This window comes from Coturnix japonica, chromosome 9 (genome assembly GCF_054131305.1).
Source record: "Coturnix japonica strain WE chromosome 9, WE-NBRP24, whole genome shotgun sequence".
In the NCBI taxonomy this organism is placed as follows: Eukaryota; Metazoa; Chordata; class Aves; order Galliformes; family Phasianidae; genus Coturnix; species Coturnix japonica.
In genome coordinates this window covers 26,159,265-26,185,422 of record NC_140671.1, presented here as the reverse complement: position 1 = coordinate 26,185,422, position 26,158 = coordinate 26,159,265, and the positions used below count along the sequence as shown (strand labels likewise).

The following is a 26,158-nucleotide window of genomic DNA, read 5'->3' as shown; positions in this document are numbered from 1 at the left end:
CAATCAATGCACATCACAGCCCTTTGCCTGCATCTCTCCATCTCCCCTTTCACTGGTTTCTGCTTTACCTTTCCCAGCCCAGCCAATGCGTGAACCATCACATCTTTTCTGAGTCACAGTAACTAATACCTGGATGCCTCACACCTTCTGACAGGGAGCAACCCTCCCCAGAGGTAGAAAAGATTGCTTCATACTCAGAGATATGAAAGCTAACAACAAAATATGGGGAACATAAGCCCAGGGTTGGAGCAGGTATAATTGTCATCCCTTCTGGTACCACTTATGGCAACAGCTTCCCCAGAAAACCTCTGGAGAGATGCTAGAGCAACAGAAGGAGGAGAGCAGATGGTGGAATAAGCCTTCTTCAGCCCTCCTTTGTCCAGCCTTGGTCACTAGGGAGCAGTTTCTGCCTCTGTTCCATCAAGTTTCCAAGCAGACAGCACTGCTGGGACTAGCAATGTGGAACATGGTGAAGCCTGGAGCACCCCTACAGCTTCTCACATTCTGATTTCTCCCTGATAGGAGTGAGAGCAAAGGGAAAGAGGCAGGGGAGAGTCTGTATTCGCTTGGCAGAGGATTTCCAGAGCATCCTGGTACAGACCAAACTCAGTTTCCTGAGGGGTGGCATCCTCTTCTTTAAGGACTAGCAAGGTCAAGCAAGCCAAGACAGAGCCTGGGGAAATCCCATCAGTGCTGTTTGCTTCTTGGTACTCACTCAATGTTCATGCTCATCACCATGCCCAGGGAGGAGTACCCTGCCATTGCAAAGTTGTCTCGGTAGTGCCCCAGCCGGATGGAGTCCAGCCAGTCCTCCACTGTCAGGCAGGAGGAGAAGTCAAGGAGAGTCCTATTGAAGGGCGTCTGGGTGAACCTGGAGCAGGACAGAGGGGTCAGCCCTGGAGATCAGGTGGAGATTGCACAATGGTTTGCATTGGTAGAGACCCTTAAAAGCCATCAGGTCCAACCCCCCTGCAATGCACAGGGACACCCACAGCTCCATCAGTTGCTCAGAGCCCCTCCAGCCCGACTTTGGGTGTCTGCAAGGATGGGGATCCACCACCTCTCTGAGCAACCTGTGCCACTGCCTCACCACATGCATACAACATTTCCCTTATATCCCTGCAGGAAGCCCCTACCTGTTCACGGTGGCAGTGCACTTCAGGTTGTCGGGGTTGCGAATGAGTTTATCCAGAATGCCAACGATCTGGGAGAAGCGAGGCCTCTCACTGCGGTCCTTCTGCCAACAGTCCAGCATCAGCTGGTGCAAGGCTGTGGGGCAGCCCATGGGGGCCGGCAGGCGGTAGCCTTCCTCCACTGAGTTAATGACCTGAAAGGAAGCCACATGCAATAGGGAAGCTGCTCTTCTGCCCATATCCAAGCACCCTAAACTGCTGTCTGCAGGGAAGCGCTGGTGCATGAGCTCTTAAGGCTGTCAGAAGGGGAAATAGCGGGGTGCGCACCAGATTCATGCTGAATGACAAGTTTATTGCCAGTGAGTTGTGTGCAGCCTCTGCAGAGAGCTGGAAACAGGCGGGATGCCACACACATACTAGAAATCACTGCTATGACAGCAGATTGATTAAGTGGTCCAACAGGCCTAAAATATCACAGCTTGCCTCCACCAGATAAGTCACGAGAGCTTCATTCACATTCAGTTGTTCTACAACTGGAGCTTACCACCGCTCAGCAAGGAGGCAAGAACTCTGCTTGAAGGAATGTGCAGAGGATGTTGTGTAAGTCCCTGTGGCTCCGTCACTGAAGCTACTTTCTAAGATAAGAAAAGCACTAAGGAGAGAGGGGACACTCAGGACTTGAGAGCAGGGAGAAAGCAGGCAGATGTATAGTTTCCATAGGAAATAGAAGGAGCCCTGTGGTTCGGCAGAGTCAAAAACCAAAGGTGGCACAGGTCTGGGTTTCATCAGAACAACTTGTGGGCAGAGGGAGGGATGGATGCCAGCACAGGAGGAACTGGCAGGTGAGTGTCTAGGGACCATGGGACCCTGAGCCCTAGCAGGGAATGGTAAGATGGCACAATGTGTGGGCTGATATGGAGAAGTTAGTGTTCAGGTTCTGGTTGAGGTTCAGGTTTCGGTTTGGGTTTGGGCTAGGGTTATGGATAGGCTTATGGGTAGGGTTAGTGTTAAGGTTCAGGTTGGGCTTAGGGTTAGGGGTAGGAGTATGGTTAGGGTTCAGGTTGGGGTTAGGGTTAAGGTTAGGGTTAGGGTTAAGGTTAGGCAAGGATGGGGAGACCCATAGTGCACAGCCAAAGCAAAACCACATTGATGTCACCATGCACATTGCACACTGCCTAGAAGGAGGGGTAGGAGCCGCTCTCAGGGGTCCCTTTTCCCTAGCACCCTGCTAGGCTGGCTTGGGATAGGGCAAGAGAGGCACTGTGCTGTCATGCTGCCCCAAGTCCACTCACATCCCTGTTGGTCATGTTCCAGTAGGGACGCTCGCCGTAGGCCAGCACCTCCCACATGACGATGCCGTAACTCCATACATCGCTGGCGGAGGAGAACTTGCGGTACGCGATGGCCTCTGGGGCTGTCCAGCGAATGGGGATCTTGCCCCCCTGAAACAATAGGAGACAACTGCATCATTTTGTACACGTAGAATCACAGAATCACCGAGATTGGAAAGGTCTTCCAGTCCAACCACGCATCTACCACCAACACTGTCCACTGACCACATCCCTCAGTGCCACATTTCCATGTTCCTTGATCACCTATAGGAACAGTGACTCCATCACCCCCCTGGGCAGCTGTGCCAGTGTATTACCACTCTCTCTGAGAATAAAACTTCCCAATATCCAACTTGAACCTCCCCTGGCACCGTTACCACCGTGGTGAGGTGGAGCAAAGGGCTACCATCGCACAAGAACACAGAGCTAACTCTGGGCACAGGCAGAGAGCCTGGCTAGTTCAGTGCAGCAAACAAGGGGAGTTGTGTTGTGTGCTCCCTGCCTGTTACTGATTTGGCAGGCAAGTGCTGAGGAGGAGAACTTGTTGAATTAAAGGCTGACCGTGCTAACAAAAAACAGCAATAAATGGTCTAAGAATACATCTAAGCCAGAAATGTGGTTGCTGGCAACATGAAAAGTTGTTGTGCAGGAAATGTAGGGGGGTTCCCAGAGCAGCTGAGATAGAATCAGTGTGTTCCCCCTTGCAGGGGTCCCTGTCTAGAGTGAAAGTTGCTTCCACCCCACTTCATTCTATCTGCTCTGTCACACTCCTTGGTGGGGACTGAAGATGACAGATGCACCCTTTGTGATGGGATACCTTCCTATATGAGTTTATGAAGAAGAAAACACCCTTATATTAAGGATATTCTGATGACACTGTGTCAGAGAGTTTATGCTCCTGACCCTATCACTGCATACTCATGGTTCGTGCTGTGGGTTACCCCAAACAAACCTGAGGCTCTATTTGCTTCTCTACTTCCCTTCCTGAAAAGTGATGCTCAGACTACTCAGCTGCCTCTGCGAACTGACCCACATTGAGAACATTTGTCCAGCCAGAGGAGTGCTTTGGGAACACACTGATTTATGTCAGTGCCAGGAAAAAACAAAAAGGACACATTCCCTCAATATATTTCACTTCCCCTCTTACGACCCCTGGTAGAGGAGCATATTGAGCTCCAGAGCTGTCAGATTGGCCAGGGAAACTTAAAATAGATTCACGAATAAACATGTCCTACATTAAAGTCCAACCATCCACCTAACACCAATATTGCCTCTATACCATGTCTCTAGGTACCACATCTACACTTTTCTTGAGCACAAAGGAGGAGCATTCTCATGTAATGAGTTACACACCAGAAGAACATTGGGTTTGTGTCCAAATAACAGTGATGAGGTGACTTTCTCCCTTCCTGCACTTCCTATCCTGACACAAGTATCTAACTTCACCCGCCTGGGGCAGCTATCATACCGTTGTGGTGTATGCAGCATCGGGGTCATCCTCAAGGATACGGGAGAGGCCAAAGTCAGACACTTTGCAGACCAGGTTGCTGTTGACCAGGATGTTGCGGGCAGCCAGGTCCCGGTGCACGTAGCCCAAGTCAGACAGGTACCTCATGCCTGCTCCAATCCCACGCAACATGCCCACCAGCTGGATGATGGTGAACTGCCCATCGTGCTTCTGGATGAGGAAATAAATTGGAGTTCATTTGTGTTTTTGCCTAACCCTTGAGCCTCTCTCCTGGCCCCCAGGCTCACCACCCACTTTTCCCTTGGGTGAGTGCCCTGCATTGGTGCTGCTGCTCCTCTACTGCCCTTGTGCAGGGGCTATGATGGCTATGGGGCTGAGGGGTATGACCCAATCTTATCTCCCTTCTTGTAGCCCAGAGGGCCAGAGAAGTGTACAATGAATAGAAATATGAGAGCTCCTTACCCTGAGAAAGGTGTCTAGTGAGCCGTTCTCCATGTACTCAGTAACAATCATGACCAATTTGCCTGCAGAAGACAAGGGAGGTCAAGTTAACAAGACACCTTCTTCTAAGAAACCCAGTGCCGTGCTTTTACTGGGAGCAATGCTAATGCAGGCCTGGGGATCTCCTGCAGACCCACACAGTAGAGGGCACGATGATGGAGATGTGGCCAGAACCCCAGTGGAGATGTGGCCAAAACCCTGACATTTAACCCTCCCTCCAGGTGCTACTGAAGTGTCTGGATCAGCTTCCTTATCCCATTGAAATCTGCATGCCATTAACATAATCCTTTGCATCCCAATGTGCCTTTTTGAAGGAAGGCTTCAAATTACTATTCTATGCAGGCAGCTTTTAAAAGAAACGCCCATGGGTAGGACTTCTCCTGATCCAATAGCCCTGACCTGGGGCACCAGGGAGTGTTGCACAGCAAGGTGGGGAATGGCCATGTGGAAGGGCTGTCCTGTAGCAGAAGACACAGGGGCAATCTCAATTAATCTCGTTAAGCCCCCTCCCTAGGACCCAAAGGTCTGGGATGCAGCCAACAAGCGGTTCATTTCTCTAATGGAGTTCAAAGGGGAAGGAGGAAAACAGCCAGGAACAGACTGTCTCCCTCTGAAGATGTTAATGGGGAATGTCAATCAGGAGAGAAAGCTTCCTGGCAAGAAGCGTGGCAAGAAGGAACCTCCCTGCTGCATGAGCTCTCCCATGTTAACAGCAGTAGAGATGGGCTGCAGAGGACCACACAGCTGACAAACCACTAGTCAGGACAGTGTGGGAATACACCAGATGTTGCAGGACAGCAGCAAAACTGGTCTCTGACTCCCACCTCCTATCCCTCCCCATGTGCAACCTACTCCTGGTCACCACCCCCTCCAAGTGGATGACGTTGGGGTGGTCAAACTGTGCCATGATGCTGGCTTCACTCAGGAAGTCACGTCTCTGCTTCTCAGTGTAGCCTGCCTTCAGAGCCTTGATGGCCACAGGGATCTCTCTCTTCCCTGGCAGCTTCAGGCGACCGTAGCACACCTCTCCAGACTCCCCTGAAGGCAAGGCAAGGCAAAGTGAAGGCACAGAGTTATTAAGGATGGAAAAAGACCACTAAGATCATCCAGACCAATCCCAACCTATCCCCATCATGACCACTGAGTGCATCCCTCAGTGCCACATTTCCACATCCCCTGAACATCTCCAGGAATGGTGACTCTACCACCTCCCCAGCTCCTTGCACTGACCCCCCAGCACCAGACTGCCCTGTGTTCCTGCAGCATCCTCCAGCCCTTGTGCTGGTGAAGATCCAGTGTTGCCTTCCTGTGCTTCCCTATGCTGCCCTGCAAGTCCCTGTTCCTAGGCAAAAATATATTTTGTTCTGAACATTTACCATTTTGCTTGCAATTTTCTTGCATCTCATCACCCCCGTTGCTTGTACCGAGCAGGGTGGCTGGCTGTGTTTGGTCACCCACGCGGGACAGGCCAAGCCATCTGCAGTGTCAGCCGGAGCCGTCAGTGCCACGCCAGCTGAGCAGCTCCCACCTGTGCCTGGCTGATGCAGAGGAGCTTATTTCATGCACTAAAAAACCATCCTCCTCACCATTCTGATCTCAGAGAAACAAGGAGCAGATGAAGCCCTTATGGAGCATTGTAACAGATGCCTCAGAGAGCAAATTGCTTGGGGAAACATGATAGAATGGAACTGTTCAGGTTGAAAAAGACCTTCAAGATCATCCAGTCCAGCTTAACCCAGACTGGGGGGACTCACCAGACCCAATGACCTTCTCGATCTTGATCCGGGAAGCTTCAATTTCACGGGTGAACTCATGCACAGCTTGGCAGGGGTCTTCGTACGTGTGGGGATCCACGTAGAACTTTGACTCAGGGAACTTCACTGTCAGATTTCAGAGGGGAGAGAGGAAACCAGCTCTTCCACACAGCCCTTCTATGGGGTTGGGCAGCCAGGAGCTGGGAGATGGATGGGGAGGGACAGGACTCCAAGGAAACCTACAGCATCCCTTGATAGGGCAAAGTCCTTGGGCAAGTCTCCTCCATATGATCCTCACCCCTAAGACCTCCCTGTGTGGGTCTGTGGTGAAAATTTCACTCTTCTGGCCTGATGCTGAATCACAGAATCACAGAATGGTTGGGTTGGAAGGGACCTTGAAACCCACCCCATTCAAACCCCACTGCCATGGGCTGATTGCCCCCCACCAGATCGTGTTGTAGAAGTGATGAACCTTCCAAAGCCACATCTCACAGTCATTCCACTCCTCCTTTCTGTGATCATATGCCTTAGGCACATGGTTAGCATCCTTCCCCATGGAAACCACAGCAGTGTTGGGGAAGACAGTACAGGTTTCTGCCCAGAAAACTGTAATCCTGCACAATTTGGGAGCAGAAGCAGGGAGGGCCCTACCTTGCCCATTCTGATAATGCATCTTCTCCTCATCGGAGTCCTGGAATGCCTTGCTGTACCCACAGTGCCTGTTATAGGGACACAAGGGTCAGAGGGTGCTCCTTGCTCCCACCAGCAGCCTGAAGGCTGGGTAGAAAGCAGCACAAGGCAGGTCTGGAGTTGGAGTAAGGATTTGCCAACATCCCATCATCAGAGATAACAGCACAGCACTTCCCTCTCCGTTTTCCCCCTCTAACAGTTGCAGAGAGCATTGAGCTCACTTCTTGCCCTCCCTTCCTCTAGACTAGACAACTCCATTGTCATCTCACAGTCTAGAGGGAAAGCTGTGGATGTTGGTTTTGCCTCAGGGGAGCTTGAGGCAGGATGACTCTATTCATCCCTGACCTACGACTGCTCAGGCCAAAACTGATATAGAGATGTGCCCAAGCTCTCTTGTCCCTCCTGTCACACTTGGTGACAAACTACAGCAGCCTCCAGAAAACACTCACCTCTTCTTGCAGATTAAGACCACCAGCAATGCAACGAGGCCAGTGATGAGTGTCAAGCAGATCCAGACTATGGTCATCGTGTCATAGCGAAGGGAAACTGGAAGAAATAGGGCAGGAGGAGGTGAGCTGGAATGGGGAAAGCTCTGCTGAGCTCAGAGATCCCCCTACACTACCAGGGTCATAGAAACATAGAATCATCAAGGATGGAAAGACCACTAAGATCATCCAGTCCAACACCAACCCATCCCCACCATGTCCACTAACCATGTCCTTCAGTGTCACATCTCCACATTCCTTGAATCCTCCAGGGATGATGACCCCACCACCTCCCTGTGCCAACGCACCACCAGCTGCCTTCAATAATAAAGCACCATCACCCATCCAACACTTATTTTGGGGGTCTCCCAGCATACAGAGCCCACTGTCTGTAGAGAAACCACACATGCTCACCTGGCTTCCCTGTTTCCACCTCCACGGTCTGGCTGAACCTCCCACATCCCGCAGAGGTTCTGGCCCGAACCTGGAAGATGTATCGGGTTGCAGGCTTGAGCCCAGAGATGGTGGCAGATGTGCCCTTGGATTTCAGGGTCGAATAGCTCTGCATTTCCTTGTCCTGTGGAAAAGCAGTGTCAAAAACCTTGCATGCATCAGCGTGAAAGAGAACAAAGCCTTCCAAAATAGTCCTTTGCACTCAGCTGTCTGATAGCAGCAATTGAGACTGAAACCAAGCCCTGTCCCCACTGCCACAAGCTCAGTTTTACCTTCTCGTAGTACTTGATCTCATACTCCAGGATGATGCCATTGGGCTGGTCTGGCTCCTGCCACAGCAAGGTGACACTGTTCTGACCCGCGCTCTCATGGCGGACGGCCACCACCTGTGATGGAGCTGGGGATGGAGAAGGATGGGATTAGGGCAGCAGGGAATGGTGGAACACAGAACCCTCCAAAATAGTTTAAAACACATTTCTGCTTTAATTAAAGCCACATGGAGCTGAGGGCTGTGCAGGATGGGTTTGTGTATGGGCTCTCTTCCGAGCAGAAATGTGAGTGCTGTGGTTGCTATGACAGAACGAAGGGATGTCATCCAAGCTTGAGAAACAGGCCCACACAAATAGCATGATGCTCAACAAGAACAAGTGCAAGGTGTTGCTTTTGAGTTGGGGCAATTCCAAATATACAGGCAGCCTGGGAGAAGAGTTCATAGAGAGCAGCTCCTGTAAAGCATCAGGTTGGCAGTTCTTGTCTCCAGGTGGGCTCAGCAGAGGGTTAAAGAAGTGCTAGGAGCAGGCACTGGTAACAACAGGACCTTGCTCTCCTGCCAACCATGAGCTAATTCAGGGAATCCCTGAGTTTCTCCTGCCAGTGGGAGGAGATTATAAGGAAGAACTTTGTTAGAGTAAGTGTGGTGAGGCACTGGCACAGGTTGCCCAGAGAGGTGGTGGTGCCCCATCCCTGCAGACACCCAAGATCAAGCTGGAGAGGCTCTGAGCACTGATGGAGCTGTGGGTGTTTCTGTGCATTTCACGGGGGCTGGACTAGATGGTCTTTAAGGGTCTCTTCCAACTCAAACCATTCAGTGATTATACAATTTGCAAAGATGAGATGTGCGTTTTTCCCTATAACCATTGCCAGCACCTGCCAGGGGATGGCATTACTGTGAGTTCAGAGCAGAGCAAAAACTGCTGCCTGCCCCTTTGGGATGGGATGGAAGGCTGGCTCATGTTTAGCTGAGCACTGACCAATACCCCCAGATCCTTTTCTTTCATGCAACTTTCCAGCCACTGCCCCAAGCCTGTAGTGTTGCCTGGGGTTGTTGTGGCCAAAGTGCAGGATCCAGTGCTTGATCCTCTTGATCAAGATTGATCATCTAAGCATGAACTTCATCATACTGGCCTCAGCCCATTGATCAGCCTGTCCAGGTCCCTCTGTAGGGCCTTCCCATGCCCAGGCAGATGGACATCTCCTCCCAACTGGGTGTCGTGTGCAAACTTACTGAGGGTGTACTCATTTCCCTCATCCAAATAGTCAGTAAGGATATCAAACAAGAAGGGTCCCAGTACAGATCCCTGGGGAACATGGCTGTGTCTGGCTGCCAGCTGGATGTAACAGGTCACATTGGTCGAGCAGGACCTGCCTCTCAAGAACCCAAAGCCTCCTACCTGCCTGGTTGGTTGTGATGTTGGCCACGGCGGCTCTCCTGGCCTCCACGCTGAGGTCCGACACCCCATTGACAGCCTCCACCCAGAAGGAGTAGTTAGTGTGGGCCAGGAGGTTGGTGACGGTCAGCGCTCCCTGCACCAGGCTCATCTGCTGGGGGACGAAGCGGATCCCTGCACCACATGCCTCGCATTGCTCTGCATCCACCCCACAGCGCCGGCACTGCACGTTGTACACCACATCACTACGTCCCCCCTTGTCCAAGGGAGGACCCCACTCCAGTGTCACCGAGGTGCCGTTAACACTGGAGACCAAGTTCACCGGAGCAGAGGGGGGGCCTGGAAAAGGAGAAGAGGGTGAAACAGAGAAAAAGGGAGCAAAAGAGAAGTGTCAGTGGGCTGCAGGGTGGGGAAATGAAACAATCATGGAAATAAAATGGTGAACTCATGTCTCTTGGGAAGATGAGCAATCATAGAATCATGGAATATCCCAAGCTGGAAGGAGGCCATAAGGATCACTGAGTCCAGCCCCTGGCTCTAAACAGGACCACCCAAAACCCAAACCCTATGTCTGAGCATTATGCAAACACTTCTGGAGCTCCAGCAAGCAAATCCTCCTGTCATGTGTTTGGCCCACTTCAATAGCACTGAGCTTTCAATGCAGAGAGCTGGGCTGAACCTTTATGCCAAGCTCCAGTGCCACCATCCACCCATGGCACAACAAAGCTTGCCTTGCCCTCTGGAATCCTGCAACACAGGGAGAGCTGGGGCTGGAAGGCTGCAGCCCCCGGGCAGAACACACAGAGCCATGCTGGGGGGTACTTACGTGTGCAGGCAGCTGAAGGGGGGTCTTGCACTGCCCGGTAGAAGCTGCTGTCACAGCGGCACACACGGGCTGCCCGGCTCTCCGAATGGCTGTGAGGGGGGCACTTGGCACACAGCTGGTCCCCAGGGTCCGACTTATAGAAGCCAAGCTGGCATGCTGCTGGGAGGAAGGGACAGTGGTCAGAGGGAGGGAGTGTGCTAAGAGTGCCCAAGAGCATCATCCGTGCCTGCATACGGTGCACAGCATTCTGCACACCCCTGGTTTGTATAACGAAGCCACAAGTTTCCTTTTCCAAGGGGAAATAACATCTCCTCTCATTTCACGTCGCAGCAAAGAGACTTTGCATGCATGCTGCCTGCTCTCTGCAGAGGGACAGCAAAGGCAAGGTGAGGTTTGTTTGGTGACACAGCCCTCACTGCTCTGCACCATGACACAGAGTTTGTTCCTAAATCCCTGCTCCTTTGCCCCCCAAAGGGCATCAGAACACAGAGCAGGAATGCCAAGGATACAAGGGAAGGAAGATTTGGTGGAGAGCAGTGATCCTTTCCCCCAGTCAGCCCTGGTGGGGTCACACCTGGAGTACTGGGTCCTGTTCTGGGCTCCCCTGCACAAGACACACAGGCATAATGGAGGCAGTCCAATGCCAGCAAGATGGTTTGGGATCTGGAGCAGCTTGGCTATGAGTCCTTGCAGGGCACATCTATTCATGCAGCTAACAGTGGTCAGGGACTCCTGATTAAAGGGGAACTGGAGTGGTTCCCCCCACCAATGTGGGGGCAGAGAAGTGAGCACTGTATAGACAGGAAGGATGGGAACATGAAGCACAGCAGATTTGCACCAACTGTAATCACTTAGCACTTAATGCTCTAAAGAAACATTAATTACCTACAGCAATAATTCACAATTATTTTAGATCCACCCAGGAGGAAAATTATCCTAAATGACAAATTGCAAGTGAATTTGTGCACCAGGGCAGCACAGACTCTCAGCACCTGGACAGTACAGGCATGCAAGAAGGCTGGGGGGAGGCTGGGGCTGGGGCAGGTGGTGCTCTGGAAAGAGTCGTGCACCTCATTGACTTACACAAGGCCTTTGAATTAGTCCCACATCACATCCTTATCTCTAAATTGGAGAGAGATGGATTTGAAGGGTGGACAAGGAATTGGCTGGATGGTCGCAGCCAGAGGGCTGTGGTCGATGGCTCTGTGTCCAGGTGGAGGCTGGTGATGAGTGGTACCCCCCAGGGGCCCATCTTGGGACCAGCACTAAATATCTTTATCAATGACACAGGCAGTGGGATGGAGATCAGCAGTTTGCTGATGGCACCGAACTGAGCAGCGCAGTCGATGTAACAGAAGTAAGGGATGCCATCCAGAGGGACCTGGGTGGGTGCATGAGAACATAATGAGGTTCAATATGGCCAGGTGCAGGGTGCTGCACTCAGGTTGGGCTCCTGGGAGCCCTGTAAAAAGGTATTTTGCTTTCAGAAAGAATTGTTCTTTGTGATGAATACCCTCTCTGTGTATCTGAGGATCTCAGGCAAAACAAGCTGCCCCCAGAGCAGCAGGTTTGTCTCAGAAGCAGCAAGCGTGGGTAGGGCTCTGCCAACCATCTGTAGTTCAGCCCGTTTGTTTCCCTCCCTCCCCATCCTCTGGGGACAGGACAACATCTGTTAATGATCTGGCATGGCAGGGGAGATGATAGATGGACCTGTCGGGGAGTCACCAGCCAGGACGCGCTCTGTTCAGACTGGGGAGCTGTCAGGATATGTGCTCTGCACATACCCAGTGGGACCACCAAGGCTACAAATGACAGCCCCCAACCCTATTTGCTGTGCCCCATCCCAAGAGGTCTGTACAGGGCATAGCTGTGAGGGTGCTATGGGGCAGCCCTGTACCCTGCCCTGCAGCAAAGCTTTTCAGGTTATCCCTGCACCTGATCCTTTGGGAAGAGATAAAGATGGAAATAAGGGTATTGTTGGGTTCCAGTGCCCTTCAGGCTGCAGGGGAAGCTAATACTGAAAGTCTCAGCCCTTTTAAATCCACCTTCAGCATGATGCTGGCAATCTCTGCTCCAATGTGACACAGGCACTGATACAAAGCATATTATCTAGAGCCACATAGAATTAGAGAATCACAGAACACTTTGAGTTGGAAGGGATCCTAAAGGCCATCTGGTCGAACACCCTGAAATGAGCAGGTACACCCACAGCTCCATCAGTGCTCAAAGCCCCTCCAGCCTGACCTTGGGTACCTGCAGGAATGGGGCATTCATCACATCAGGCATCTGCCTCATTGCCCCCAAACTTCAGCATTTAATCCCAGGACAGCACAGGCTCTATCTCACTTATTTAATGGCCTGGGGAGGGACCTGCCTGCATTTCTATACCAGGCATTGCCCCATGGCCTGATGCTAGAGTTAGAAAGAAAATCTCTCTCCAAAACTGCCTTCTCAGAGGCTTTTAGGACTATTTAAGGTTTCAGGGGGAAAAAATAAATAAATAAATAAATAAATATATAAATAAATAAATAAATAAATAAAGCCAGCAATTTTCATCAGACGAAAAACAAACCCAGAGAGCTCTGTTCAGATGAGTGGAGCTGAATGCAGATGAAGGCACTGGGTGTACCCCTGATCCCTGCTGCAGGGCTCTGGGGAGTGATGATGCCTATGTGACAAAAGAAAAGGACACACAGCATCAAGACCTTAATCCCAGTCCCTGCTGGAACCAGCTCACTATTTCGGGTGCTGTGTGAGACTTCTCACCATATCTTTATGGCTACGGATGTATGCATGCAGCTAAGGTTTAAATTAGGGGCCAGCATGCAAGTAAAAAGCACCCCAGGGGCCAGCACAGCCCCCACACAGCTGAGCACCACCAGTTTTGGCTTCGTTTCTCCTTCTCTGGGACGTGGTATCAGAAGCATCTTGTTTTCAGGAAGGGGAAGAAGACATGGTGTTGCATCAGAAGTGTTGACATGGGTGGGATGCAGACCTTGTGCCAAGCGCGGAATACATTTTTGGCAGGGTGCTGCTGCTCTGTGGGAAGCAGGAGACTCTTCCTCATGCAGGGTGATAGCACTGAGACTGGTGGGGAACTGAAGCTTCCCACCACCCCGTTGTAACGTGCCATCTACCACAAGCACTGGTGCACAAAGCACATTGCTGGGTTTTGAGCTCCCTACTGGCACCCCAGTGTCTGCACATTGGTAGTGCAGGGGGACAAGACAAGGGATAAACTCTGCAGATAAGAAGAGTTCACACCAATGCCACTCATTCCCAAAGCAGCGAAGGTCTTTGAATGCTGCCAGAGCCATTTATTCCTAATCGGAAAAGGACTACATGCTGCCTAGCTTCCAGCAAATTCAAAGGGTGCAGATCCTGCCATTTCTGCACTGACCCCTCCTGGGGCTGCTTAATCCATTGGGAAAACATCTTCTTAATGTACAGACTTTGCAAGCAACATGTAGTTACAAAACATCTTCTTTGCAGCCTAGATGTGGAACTTTGCTTGAGATGTACAGAAGGTGATATCATCTCGCCAGATGCTCCTGCCTGCATAGTTACAAAGCTTGCAAAGCAACAATGGAAATCTTGTGAGTCACTGAGTTAATTTGATTTCCTTGCCTGGTATCACTGAAAGGATGCTCACATCCCTCCCACTGTATGTATTCAGAGCTACCACTCCTCAGGGCAACCATCCTTCCCCACTGACTTTCTTCCCATGGACGCACAGCTGTACTCACAAGCACATAATTACCAAGCTGGGTATTTTCTCCTCTTCATTAGCAATGCGGTGGTGCTTTAATTGCTCGATTAAAGTTGCCCACTAGAAAGGTTTAAGGTACATTAAATTTGCTGATTGGCTCATCAGTGCAAATTTCACAATCCAGAAAAAGAAGTAACTGGTTTCCAGATTGCAAACCAGACACTCCTGATCCATTTCCTTTAGGCATGAGAGATCCCAAAGGTAAAGGGGTTTGTTCATCAGGGAACAGCTGAACAACTGCCCCTATCCCATTCCCATCTGACTCTTTTTGATTAGGGTTAGTGTTAGTGTTATGTTTAGGGTTATGGTTATGGTTATGGTTATGGTTATGGTTATGGTTAAGGTTGGGTTAGGGTTAAGATTAAGGTTATGGTTATGGTTAGGGTTATGGTGGCGGTAGTAGTGGGTTAGGGTTATGTTTATGGTTATGGTTATGGTTAGGGTTAGGGTGGCAGTAGTAGTGGGTTAGGGTTAGGGTTAGGGTTAGGGTTAGGGTTAGGGTTAGGGTTAGGTTTAGGGTTAGGGTTAGGGTTAGGGTTAGGGTTATGGTGGTGGTAGTAGTGGGTTATTGTTATGGTTATGGTTTTGGTTATGGTTATGGGTTAGCGTTAGTGTTAGTGTTAGGGTTATGGTTATGGTTATGGTTATGGTTATGGTTATGGTTATGGTTATGGTTATGGTTATGGTTATGGTTATGGTTAGGGTTAGGGTTAGGGTTCGGGTTAGGGTGGTGGTTGTAATGGGTTAGGGAGGCTGTTGAAGGAGACAGCCTCCCCTCCCACAGAAGGAAACAAGTGCTGAAGTGCTCCCCTTTCCCATCTCACTGATTGAGCTGACCTTATAGAAACGCATCTCAACTTGGTCTGTACATTGACTGTATATAAATACAGTGAATTATGCTGCTTGTCTTCCTACCTGGTAAATTGCTGGGACGTACACTTTTCACTTATGCTATCACTTATTCCGCTATTTAGTCAGAGTGGTGGCTGTTTGCTGTGTGTAAGAGATACTGTGGACTGAGACACTTCAAGGAGGAAACTGAGGCTGCCTGTGGATGGTGGGGAGGCAGGGACACAAAGTCTTTTGAACACTGAAATTGAAGGGGAAAAGCAAATGCATGGATGATGGGGAGAGTAACGTGCTGTTTCCTATGCATGGCCAGCCTCACTCCATCCTTCCCAGCACTTTGGCACTGCCTTCTGCCTCCTCTAGAGGGCTGCGAACATCACTGGCCACGGTTTACTTTCCCGAGCTCTCTTCCATCACTCTGGCAGGTCCTTAGAAAAATGAATGTTAAAGAGGAGGGGGAGAAACCTCCACTGTTCAAACATCTTTAGCTTTGACAAATAAGGCGTCTGGCTGTGAAAGGCAAAAGGAAATTAATTTGGAATCACATTTTAAACACTGCCATAAAGGCAAAGTATCTTCTGTCTAATTTTTTTTCCTCCAAGCAAAAAAAAAAAGAAAGAAAGAAAAAATGTCCCTGATATTTATAGAAAGATTATTAGGGCCACAAGGAGTGATTTATATCATCTCATCCCAGTGATGGAGGATGAAAAATTAGTGGGGACGACAGCGACTGGAATCCTGCTTTTGTTCATCTGACAATTAAAACGGCTAATTTCCAACTCCGGCAGATCCTCCTGGGTTATAAATCATCCCAGGGAGGCACTTCTCACCGTGCAAAATGAACTCTGCCCCAGTCAAGCATGAGAAGCTAAGATCAGAGATTTGCATCTATTTTGGTTTCGTGTGTAGATGTATGCAATCCAGATCCCGACCCAAAGGAAATACTGGGAAGGTTGTGCTGTTCCTGTTCATTTGGTGCTGGGATATTGGAATCTCCGTGCTCAGCACCATCCTGCTGAACCCAGCTGGTCCATAGCCAGTTGTTTTGGCTGGGGGTCGTGACTGATATGCCATCATTACCGACCTGGTAGGTGTGGATAGGGCTGAAAAAGTCATCCATCCTCCCTCTGCTACCATCCCTCATGCTTTAGGGTGGTGACCTCCTGCTGACGAGGAATATACAGAGAGTGTTTGGCCCTTTGGAACCAAACCTCCAGCTCACAGCTCCTTGTAGTCATGGGGATGGGACACAGTCATACCAGAGGGCCATGCCCTTACCATGGTGGCATGTGCTTGGCACGCTTCATACCCACCCTTTAACATGGGAGAGGAAGATATATTCTGAATTATCAGACCTGTCTCAAGATGACTTTCAAATCAGTGGCCACAGAGAGGAGGAATTCTGGATGTTAGCATTTATTCTGCCCGTCCTTCCCAATCTGCATAGCCAGGATCTCTCCAGGGCTGATACCAGTCCCTGCAGCACCCAGATCTGCTCCAGTCAAGCACTGGACGTCCTAACCTTGCATCAATTCTCCCTAAGACAAATGCTTCACTTAACACTTCCACGAAACTCAAACAAAGGCCCCCTGCTCTTATTTGCAGAGGTGGAACGCTGCTCCCCTAAACATCCCTGATGAAGAAAGCAAGAGCAAACAAACCTGTGTGGAGGGCTCTCACTGGGATCCCAGCTCACCGAGCTCTGTACACACGTGGCCCCTTGCCAGCAGCGGTGCCCAGTGCTCTGCATCTGTGGTCACCCCTCTTCCTTATCACAGTTTGTACAGTTGGCAGCCTGCAGCCTGCCCTGTAGCACAGAAGACCCCAGGGATGGCTCCCGCACCCCAGGATGGGAGGGTTGTACGGCAGCCCTGGGGAGGGGTGATGGATGGATGTGATAACCTTGTTTCACAAAGCTCTGTGTCTTTCCTTTTGCTTTCAAACAGCCTGCTGAAGGGAAGTGAGTGAGTTGGGGCATTTTGGAGAGGTCACATTTGCTTTTCATTGCAGCACAGCTGCTGGGGGCATGTGGCTGGGGTGCTGTCCATGTCTCTTTACAGCCAGGGCAGCCCCCATCCCATATCCAGCCCCAGTACCAAAATCATACCCTGTTCACCAAGAGCCAGCCTCACAGGGGCTCTCAAAGAGCTTGTCAATGGCATCAATGAACCTTTTGGGAAACACCAACCAAAGGCTGGGGCATCTCTTGGTCTCCACAGAGTTTGGCTTTCCAAAGTTTTGTCTTCAGCTCTTCCCACAAGAGGCCAAGAGCTAATCCCAGCCACCCCTCGTCATCTTTCAGGTACTGCTAGCAAGAAGCAGGACTCACCCATGCAGGAATCCCGCTTCTCTTCATAGCCAGCACTGCACACGCACTTCCCGATGGGCACCAACCATTCTCCCTCTGCACTGCAGTACATTTTGGGGGTGTCTCTCTCCTCTGAATGGCCCACGCACTCTCCCCTCACTTCCACCAAGGAGGACGAGTCTGCCCCAGTCACGGCTTCGGAGAAAGACGCCAAATTCCTCACCATTGCCGGGCATTTCTTGTAGTACACCCGCACTGAAACAATGGCAATGCAAGCACCTATGTCCTGGAAGGCCAAGTAGAAACCCCTCTTGCTCAAGGGCCCCACACCCCTCACTTCTGTGTTCAGTTTCAGGCGCCTGACCCCCAGGTCCACGTTGGTGAAGCTCTCATCGGCCGCAATGGTGTCAATCTTCATAAACTGGCTCTCACGGGTGCTGGTACCCAAGTCACGGTCGGACTCCATATAATAGAGGTTGAAAGTCTCCTTGCAGGTGCCCAGCACACCCGGCATGCTGTTACAGTCCCGCAGTGTGAATTTGATCTCAGCGTAGACCCGCCGCGCACCGTCCCGCTGAACCCAGTTGGTTCGTAGCCAGTTGTTCTGGTTGGGGGTCATGACGTTACACACCTGGTAGGTGTGGATGGGGCTGAAAAACTCATCCATTTCATTGATGGAATCCCACTGCAGGATAGAGAGAGAAAACAGGTCAACCCAGATGCACGACACATAGCAAGTAACAGGGCACTCAGAACAGCCTTTCTCACAGGCTGGAAGGCTGGATAGGGAACCCAGAGGTCTTCAGCAATGTAGCAGTGGCAGCAGGATTAGTTTGGGGATGGAAGAGTGGGGAAGTGCAGGACTGTGATGGAGGTGTGGGTTGAAGAATCAGTGGGTGAGTTGGAGGTAAACGGGCATCTGTACTATCCAGGGAAGGTTGTTAAGCAGTTCTGATTGGGAAGACATAAAAAGAAGTACTGAGACTTGGATACAGATGAGCTCATCTGGTTAAGTGAAGGTTTGGGGGGCAATTGGATCCTTCTGGGTGCTCATTCTTGCCTCACATGTCTCCACCTCCATAAACCCTCACTAGGATCCACAGACCTTCCCTTCTCCGGGGGCTTCCCACCACCTCTTCAGCCCAAGTCCTTCCTAGCAGCAACACAAGTACATCAACAGCAACATCTTTAGAGAAGACTGCTCCTTTCTCCTTTCTCAAATAGAAAAGTCCTTCCTCATTTAACCTCCTTGACCTGTATCTCCCATGGAGTAGGATTTCTGGTGACTTCAGCAAGTGCTGGGGGTGATCAGAGTGGCCACTTCAGTGAAGTACATCTTCAGAACTCCCCCAGCATCTCACCTTTAGGAGAAAACTCCACTTCTCCCTCCTACAAGCTCAAAGCAGCCTGGAAAAGGCAGCAGCACCAGGTGTGGACTTCAACAAAAGCTCATTCAGAGGGGAATGTGCTGGCAAAGGCTGCGAAAGGCAAGCCACTGCTGAGAGAAAAATACGCATTTCTGGTTCTTATCAAAAAATCACCTCCTACATTCCAGAAATGCCCACGTTTGTTCTGAAATGTCAGGCCTGAATTTCACCCAGAAATGACCCCCACCCCTCCATGGCCCCACTCCCACACACTGATGTATGCACACACCACAGCGCCGCAGAGGGTGTGGAAGTCCTCGTCACAATTAATAGAGCACAAATTAACACAACATCTGTTTCCTGTCTTCTCCCTGCTGAGTCCCCTGGGAAATGAGGCAGAACCATGCAGGGGAGGAGGCACGCGGGGTGTTGCTGGGAGCAGCAGCGGGGGGTGCTCCCTGCATTGCACAGCTGGCTCCCCTTGGCAAACACAGTGATGCTCAGAGCACTCCAGCAGTGCCTGCAATATAAGAAGAGGTTATCGTGTACTCCAGGCCCTGATCTCTCTGCAGCCCTCCGCTGGGCTCTCCCCAGCAGTTCTCTATCTGCCTTGAACTGGGCAGCCCAGCACTAGGTCCAGTGCTCTGGATGTGTCCTCCCCAGGGCAGAGAAGAGGGGAAGAGAATCTCCCTTGTCCTGCCCTCCATGCTCTGTGTGATGCATCCCACGTCACCAGGGCACACTGCTGGCTTGTGGTCACTCTGTTGGTCAACTGTTGGTCAACCAGGACACCATTGGCTTTCTTGGCCTCCAGGACACCCATACTTTCTCCACAGAGCTCCTTTCCAGCAGCACAACCCTCTCTACTGATAAATGCAGTTTTTCTTCCCCAGGTGTAGGACTCTACACTCACCCTCGTTGAACCTTCTAATGTCTCTTTTCACCCAGCTCATCACCATGGTGTGTCATGCAGTGCTGCTGGAGCTGGAACCATCGCGGGACCCCAGTATCAGCTGGACTGGAGCACCAGTGGCACAGGGAAGTGCTATGCCAGCAGAGGAGGCACACATAGGAAGGTTGGGCCACATACACAGGTGGCTCAGATGCCACAGGCACATTTTCCCAGCAGGTCCCAGTTTGAAACACTTGTTCTTAAAGGAAGCTTAGCGATAAGATCCACCAGCGAGATGGAAATGAGGACATCATAATTAAACGTGGTGAGCACACACACGTGTGTGTGTGTGCTGGGGGTGGGAACATGACCACATCTGTATGCAGGGGCTTGCCTAATAGTTTAAATTAAAGTCAACACATGTGATATAAATAAATAAATAAATAAATAAAAATTGCCAGATTATGAAAGGGAAAAGATGCAAACAGCAGATATCTGGGAGGCTGAGCAAGGACTTAGAAGTCTCCCAGGGTCTTTGCAACGTGGCAGAGTGAGGAGGAGGAGAAGTAGAGGGGAACAAGCAAGGAAGGACTGTGTTCCCAAGGGGGGATTCAGCCTCTAGCCACCCCACAGTGCCCATATGTTGGCCATAGAGTCCAATGCCCTCATGGCCCTGGAATGGCTTTGGGGGTGGGCTGTAGAGTCTTCTTAGCACTGCAAACCTTTTGCTGCCACCAGGACTTCCAGCACTTTCCCTTGTCCCAAAGCAAGCTCTGAGCTGCGGCATTTACCAGGAGCTACCAAGGCCCTCATACTGCTGTCACCAGGAGAGGAAATAGAGAAGGACATTATTGAGGCTATAAATCATTAGATGGGGGGCGTTAATGGAGATAATCCCCTGAAATCAGTCACTGCTATGGCCGAGGAGGGATTTGTTTGGCAGCTAACTACTCTGAGCTTCACTGCTGGTGATTAACTCCTGGTAGTGACCAGCATCTGGGGAATTAGCAATAACACAGCGTTCACTGAACAAGCACTGGGAGATGAGCTTTTATCTCAATTACTAGCTTAAATCTTTGCCTTGCAACGTTCCACGCCTACACTTTCCTTTTTTAAAGAAAATGGGTTTCGTCACAGCTGTAACATGCTGGTATAAAAGCTCTGGATTGGAAGAGTTACTCATAGAAATAACACAAGGACACCAAAGCAAGGAAGGACAGGCAAACATGAGTAGATGACAGCGTCCCAGTGTCTTGTAGGGTTCCAAGGAGGCAGCTGGGACCCCATATGGTGTTGGAATGTCAGGTGCACATGCATGGTTTGAGCAATGAGCAATAATATGCAATGCCAGCACGGGGCTCACATATGGGGAGGGCTGTGGGGTCAGGGGGAGTGTGGGGGCATTTCTCCATTGCTTAAGGTTCTCCCATTATAATTAGCTTTTACAACACATCTCTCAAGCTCTTTAAGATATCCTGTGCCTGAACAAAATCATTTCCTGTTTGACTTTGTAAATCAAAGTAGACTATACAATAATTATTAATAATATGTTGACTTATCAGCATTTTAATTAGTCAGTAGAAAAGCAATTTGCAAAGGGGCCGATCGGGATCCTTCTGATCCAGCAGGTCATGTGCCAGGCAAGGAGAGGGGAGAGAAGGGCACTGGGGCACTGGGGCACTTTGCTGGGGAGAGCTGGCATACCAGAAGCAAGGGGGGGGGCAGAAGCAGCCTCTTTGACAGCAGTGATAAGAGTCTAATTTTCAATGCGAAGGGAATTGTTCTGGGGATAGAGCGGGCTGCAAAGCTCCTGGGAGCCCTTTGAAGGCATAATTGAGAGGAGTTGCAGCCTGCAGGATGGGGATGCTCCCGGTGACCCTTCTGCTTACTGCACGTGTCTTGGGGTGGAGGTGAGGGGGGGGGACGCAATTAAACCCCTGAGCAGCTATTACAGCCAATTACCCCTCAGACGATTATCTGGCAAGAGGAAATGTCAAAACAGGCCACGCATGGCTCCTTGATGGCTTGGCATTCCCTGGGGCCAGCAGTGCTGCTGACCCTCAGCTGAGCTAAGGGTTCTCAGCCCCCTGCTCCTCCACCCTGCTCAGCCATTCCAAACCCATAGAGGAAAAGCATTCCCATAAGGTTCTTAAGTTCCTACCCTGCTCCTCTATGATTTCCTGTGGTAGCCCATGGCTCACACAGGATAGGGGAGTGGAGAAGGGGTCCCATCAAAACCCAGGCATCCTCCTTGGAGGTATTCAAGCCAGTTTTCACAGAACTACATGGTTCTTCTCCATTGTGAGGCCATGAACTGGGCAAAAGCATGGGGTAAGTGGAGAGGAAGGTTACCCCATCACTTACCTAGGGCTTGTATCTATTATATTTCCACAACAGTCATCACTGCAACAGCTAACTGCTAAAATTAGAGCTGAGTTAATGATTTAACGTATTTACATGTATGATAATATCTGATATGAATCTCAACCCTGTTCCCATTATGAACTCACAGTTCTGATCACTCCCTCTCAAACAGACAGCACAAGGACTGAAAGTCTCAGGCAACAGATCAATGAAAATGATTAGGGGCCTGGGAAGATTCCTGTAGGAGGTGGAATTGAAAAGATTAGCACCATTTAGTTCAGAGAGGGGATAAAAGAAGAGTGGACATGAAAAACCCAATGCAGCAGCACAAGGTAAGTCACCCCGACTTTGTGTATGCAGTATGCCACACATTGCCTCGCAGTTGGACCTGCCTGCAGTTATGGAATCATTTCTGCTCAGTCAATAAATGGGAAAAGTCCTTACAGCCAGGTCAGTGCTGTCTGAAAATGACATTTACAGGTTGCAGAAAGCTTTTGCTGCAGGAAAACATGGCCATAGAAATGGGAGCGAAGGGAGAATGCGGGGAGGATGGGGTTGAATAACCTTAGAGCTCAGGACCTGGTCACACACAGCCTGGTCCACCCCTCAACAGCCACTTCATACTTACCCCATGTGAGGGATAGGTCAGCCAACCCCAGTCCCCTGGCATGGTTGATGTGTCAAGCAAGTTCACTGGAAAACATAGGAACAAAATGCTGTATTAGAAAGCTTGCTCTAAACTGAGAGCTAAAAAGCAAAGCATCACAACTGACCCCTCCTGATTCACCCCATGGTGGGGCACTTTGTAGTTAGTGACAGGGACCTGTCTGGCTGTAGCGCAGTTCAATGGCAATAAATGCTGCTCCTCAGAGCTGCTGGGATGCAACAGAGCGGGGCTGTGGCCATAAGAGAAAGCAGTGTACTCTTTTGGGTTGGATGGAGCCCTGGGCATCCTATATGGTTGGCAACCAGCTTACGACAAGGGGTTGGAACTGGATGATCTTTAAGATCTCCTCCAACCTAAGCCCTTCCACAGTTCCTCAGTGGCTGTCATGGTGGGATGGGACACAACAGGATCACAGCTGCAGCCCCACCAGAGGCCAAAGTGGGCCCCAGCAGCTGTAGGAATGGGTGCCACTTCCATTTATGATTACCAGGCAGGGAAAGGAAAGGGGGGAGAAGGAAGCAGGGACGTGAGCTGGCTGTGAAACACCCGGACGTCATGCTCCTGACAGAGCAGATTAGGAGCTTTTGAAGCATTTATTAATGTTAGCAGAACAATTTGAAAGAATTTCCAGGGTTTCTTGTGTGACTTCATTGGCCCAACAGCAGGCCGAGCCCCTCTGCTCGCTGCAAGGCGCTGCTCCCACTGTTAGAGAGGCCCCTTGCCCTCAGCACGGAGTAATTACCTCGGAGATCTCAAATCCATTTTTATTTGTTATTGTTAATCTGAAGATTTTCTGCCTATTTTCCCTGGGTAATTCGCCCAGCGGGAGCCTGGGCTGAGGAGTTTCCCTGCTCACGGTGCTGGAGCGCGGTGCCGACGACCCTCGGCAGGACAGCCGTGAGCAGGGCTGTGTTCACAGCCTCACTCCCCCCGCTGTCTCCATGCCCTTATTCCCACGCTGATACATGAAGCTGGGCACGGCTGTGGCTGGCTGCAAAAAGGGGCTGTAAAGTAGCACCAGGGTTGGTTGCAGCCATAGCACTGCGATGTGGGGTGCAGTGATGGGGTCGGAGCATGCAGCCCCATGGTGGGATGTTCCCCAGAGGTACAGTGATGGAATAACAGCTCTGACACAGACACACATGGACCCAGGCTGCCTGCAGACAGCTTGTGGCACCCCATCCTACCAGACAAACCCTATATCTAACACCCAGACTCATATACTGAGGGTTATGGTTATGGTTATGGTTATGGTTATGGTTATGGTTATGGTTATGGTTGTGTAGACTAATGGCTATTGTTATGGTTTGGTTTATGGTCAGGGTTATGTTTAAGGTTACGGTTAGGGTTATGTTAGTTATGGTTATGATTAGAGCTAGGGTCATGGTTTGGGTTATGGTTAGGGTTATAGATAGGGTTAGGCTTACACTTAGGCTTAGGGTTATAATTAGGGTTAGGCTTAGGGTTAGAGTCGGCTTAGGCTTAGTGTTAGGCTTAAGGTCAGGCTTAGGCTTAGGTTAGCCTTCTTTCAGGTGCTTTGCTGCACAGCACTACACAAGCACGTGTTCCCTGCAGCACTCCTGTGGAGCGGATTACTCGTGCCTCTTTGCAGGAAGAGGGCTAAGATATTTCTTTTATTCCTTAGAAAGCATTTTTGCAAAGCGTATATAGGGGTCCGACGCATTAAGCCCACTGCAGTGGGCACTGCACAAATAGAAAGGCATTCTCTGATGCAGAGCTCTCGCATTAAGTTCCTACAGAGCAAACACGAGGCTGTGCATGAGGACCCATCTAGCAGTGCTACTGCGTGCTGTGCTCAGATATAGAATCATATGGGTTGAGTTGGAAGGGACCCTAAAGGCTGTCTTGTCTGACAAGGGACACCCACAGCTCAGACGTCAGCCTTGGTGTGGGGAAGTCACTACCCCACTGGTGCAAGAGCCCCATCAGTGAGCTCTGAGATGATCATGTTGCTACCATGCACAGTATGAGGTATGGTCTGCAGGGTGGTTGGTCTGAAGCACTGCAGGGAGCTGTGCCGTGCTCCTGGTGCTGAGCTCCAGCCCTAACTGCAGGGAATTACTGGCTTAGCTGGCAGAGTCTTCACAGCCCTCCTTGGCTCCCCACCCACACTCCTTCTCAAAGCCCAACTGGGAACCCAACTGGGAACCCTATCCAGCGCCTTGCGGGTGATGTCCCAGCCACAATTGCTTCCCCAGAGTTCTGAGGCCTCAATGCAGAAGAACAAGCAAGTCCATCACAAAGGACTCCTTTCAGCCCAAATGTTTCTCAGAAAACCTGCTGGTTTGGGAGACCTCTATCCTACAGCTGGGTAATTCTGTTTGATGTTATGGACTGTCCGGATGTATCAGTCTCAAACTGCAAGCTCCTTTTTTTCTTCTTTTTCTTTTTTTCTTCCTGAGCACCATTTTGATTTCCACTATTCTGTGCCTTGGCTTTGACTCGGCGTATTGAGCCAAAACACCAGGAGGTGTCAAGGGGAATTCTCGCACTGATGGAAGAGCTGTCAAGTCTGATTGCCCATTCGAATGGAAGCACCTACAGAGCTGCAGGGTTGCTTCCCTGGTGCAAACTGGGGTGTTGAGCTGGAGGCTCACGCAAGGGAGACCTGCTTGACAAGTTGTGTTGTGTAACATGGTGCAATTAGTGCACACCAAAATCTCATCCATGTGGGAGCCAAAGATATATGTGTATGCATGTAAATGTCAAAAAGTAGATATACGTATGGCAGAAAGTAGATATGCATTTATGTAAACGTATGTTTATTTATATACGCCCGCATCTACATTTATAGACTCATCTCCTCCCGTTTCATGCCCATATTCACATCTACCAAATTCCAGTCCCCACTTGGGATAAAGGAGCTCACATCCATTTTGCCTGTACCCCCATATCCATAACCCATGGATACCCCTCCCTTCAGAGGGAGTGCTCCCAAGTCCTTCCCAACACTTGGGCTAGTGACCACACAGCGCATCGCTGTGCCCAGTAGTCCCAGCACACAAGCAGTGCCGTGGGAGCTGCTGCTGCCCAGTGTGGGGTGCACGGTGGGGCAGCTGCACATTGGGGGACATGCTAAGCCTCAGACTCCAGAAAACCAGTGGGGGACCAAAGAGGGCTCAGAGATCCCTCATAATTATTAACCCACTGCGATCCTCACTCTAATTACTCCACGGTCTCCCTCCCAGGCGGTGGGCTTTGTATCGCAGGCATGGGGAGGAAGGGTCAGTGGGAGCAGCCCCGTTCCCTTGGGCTTCAGTTCCTCTCTATCACAACTTCAAAGGCCTCCCAAGATTCACGGCAAGGTTCCCCCCCCCTCCCCAACAACGCCTTTTGCATCGATAATTAAACCCATAGCAGTACGGCTGGACGCTTCAGCTCCCCGCCACCTGAGGACGGGAGGGCTCAACCTGCACAACCCATATAGGGCTCTGCCCACCCCACGGCACCCCATGGCCATAATCTGCTCAGCATGGGAAGGGCTGCCCTCAGCAGGGATGGCGGCAGGGCTATGGGAAAGGGGCAGGGAGAGGCTCCCTGGCAGGAGGGGAACAAGAGGCAGCGGCTTTCATTTCCCATAATCTCAGGCAGGACATTGGAGGGGCAGGTGGGG

General features: G+C 50.7%; 1 protein-coding gene across 1 annotated transcript in view; it reads right to left on the bottom strand.

Moving 5' to 3' along the window:
• Nucleotides 1-26,158, bottom strand: part of EPHA8 (EPH receptor A8) — a 37,935-nt gene that overhangs the window by 2,623 nt on the left and 9,154 nt on the right. The window contains exons 2-16 of the mRNA XM_015882832.3: nucleotides 22,486-22,550; nucleotides 17,256-17,919; nucleotides 10,309-10,464; nucleotides 9,486-9,821; nucleotides 8,088-8,212; nucleotides 7,777-7,939; nucleotides 7,327-7,423; nucleotides 6,839-6,906; nucleotides 6,188-6,313; nucleotides 5,286-5,471; nucleotides 4,395-4,456; nucleotides 3,933-4,142; nucleotides 2,426-2,575; nucleotides 1,137-1,327; nucleotides 716-871 (exon numbers count right to left, since the gene is read on the bottom strand). Of these exons, the coding sequence (XP_015738318.2) occupies nucleotides 716-871; nucleotides 1,137-1,327; nucleotides 2,426-2,575; nucleotides 3,933-4,142; nucleotides 4,395-4,456; nucleotides 5,286-5,471; nucleotides 6,188-6,313; nucleotides 6,839-6,906; nucleotides 7,327-7,423; nucleotides 7,777-7,939; nucleotides 8,088-8,212; nucleotides 9,486-9,821; nucleotides 10,309-10,464; nucleotides 17,256-17,919; nucleotides 22,486-22,550 (2,755 nt within the window). The remainder of the gene's footprint in view (nucleotides 1-715; nucleotides 872-1,136; nucleotides 1,328-2,425; nucleotides 2,576-3,932; nucleotides 4,143-4,394; nucleotides 4,457-5,285; nucleotides 5,472-6,187; nucleotides 6,314-6,838; nucleotides 6,907-7,326; nucleotides 7,424-7,776; nucleotides 7,940-8,087; nucleotides 8,213-9,485; nucleotides 9,822-10,308; nucleotides 10,465-17,255; nucleotides 17,920-22,485; nucleotides 22,551-26,158) is intronic.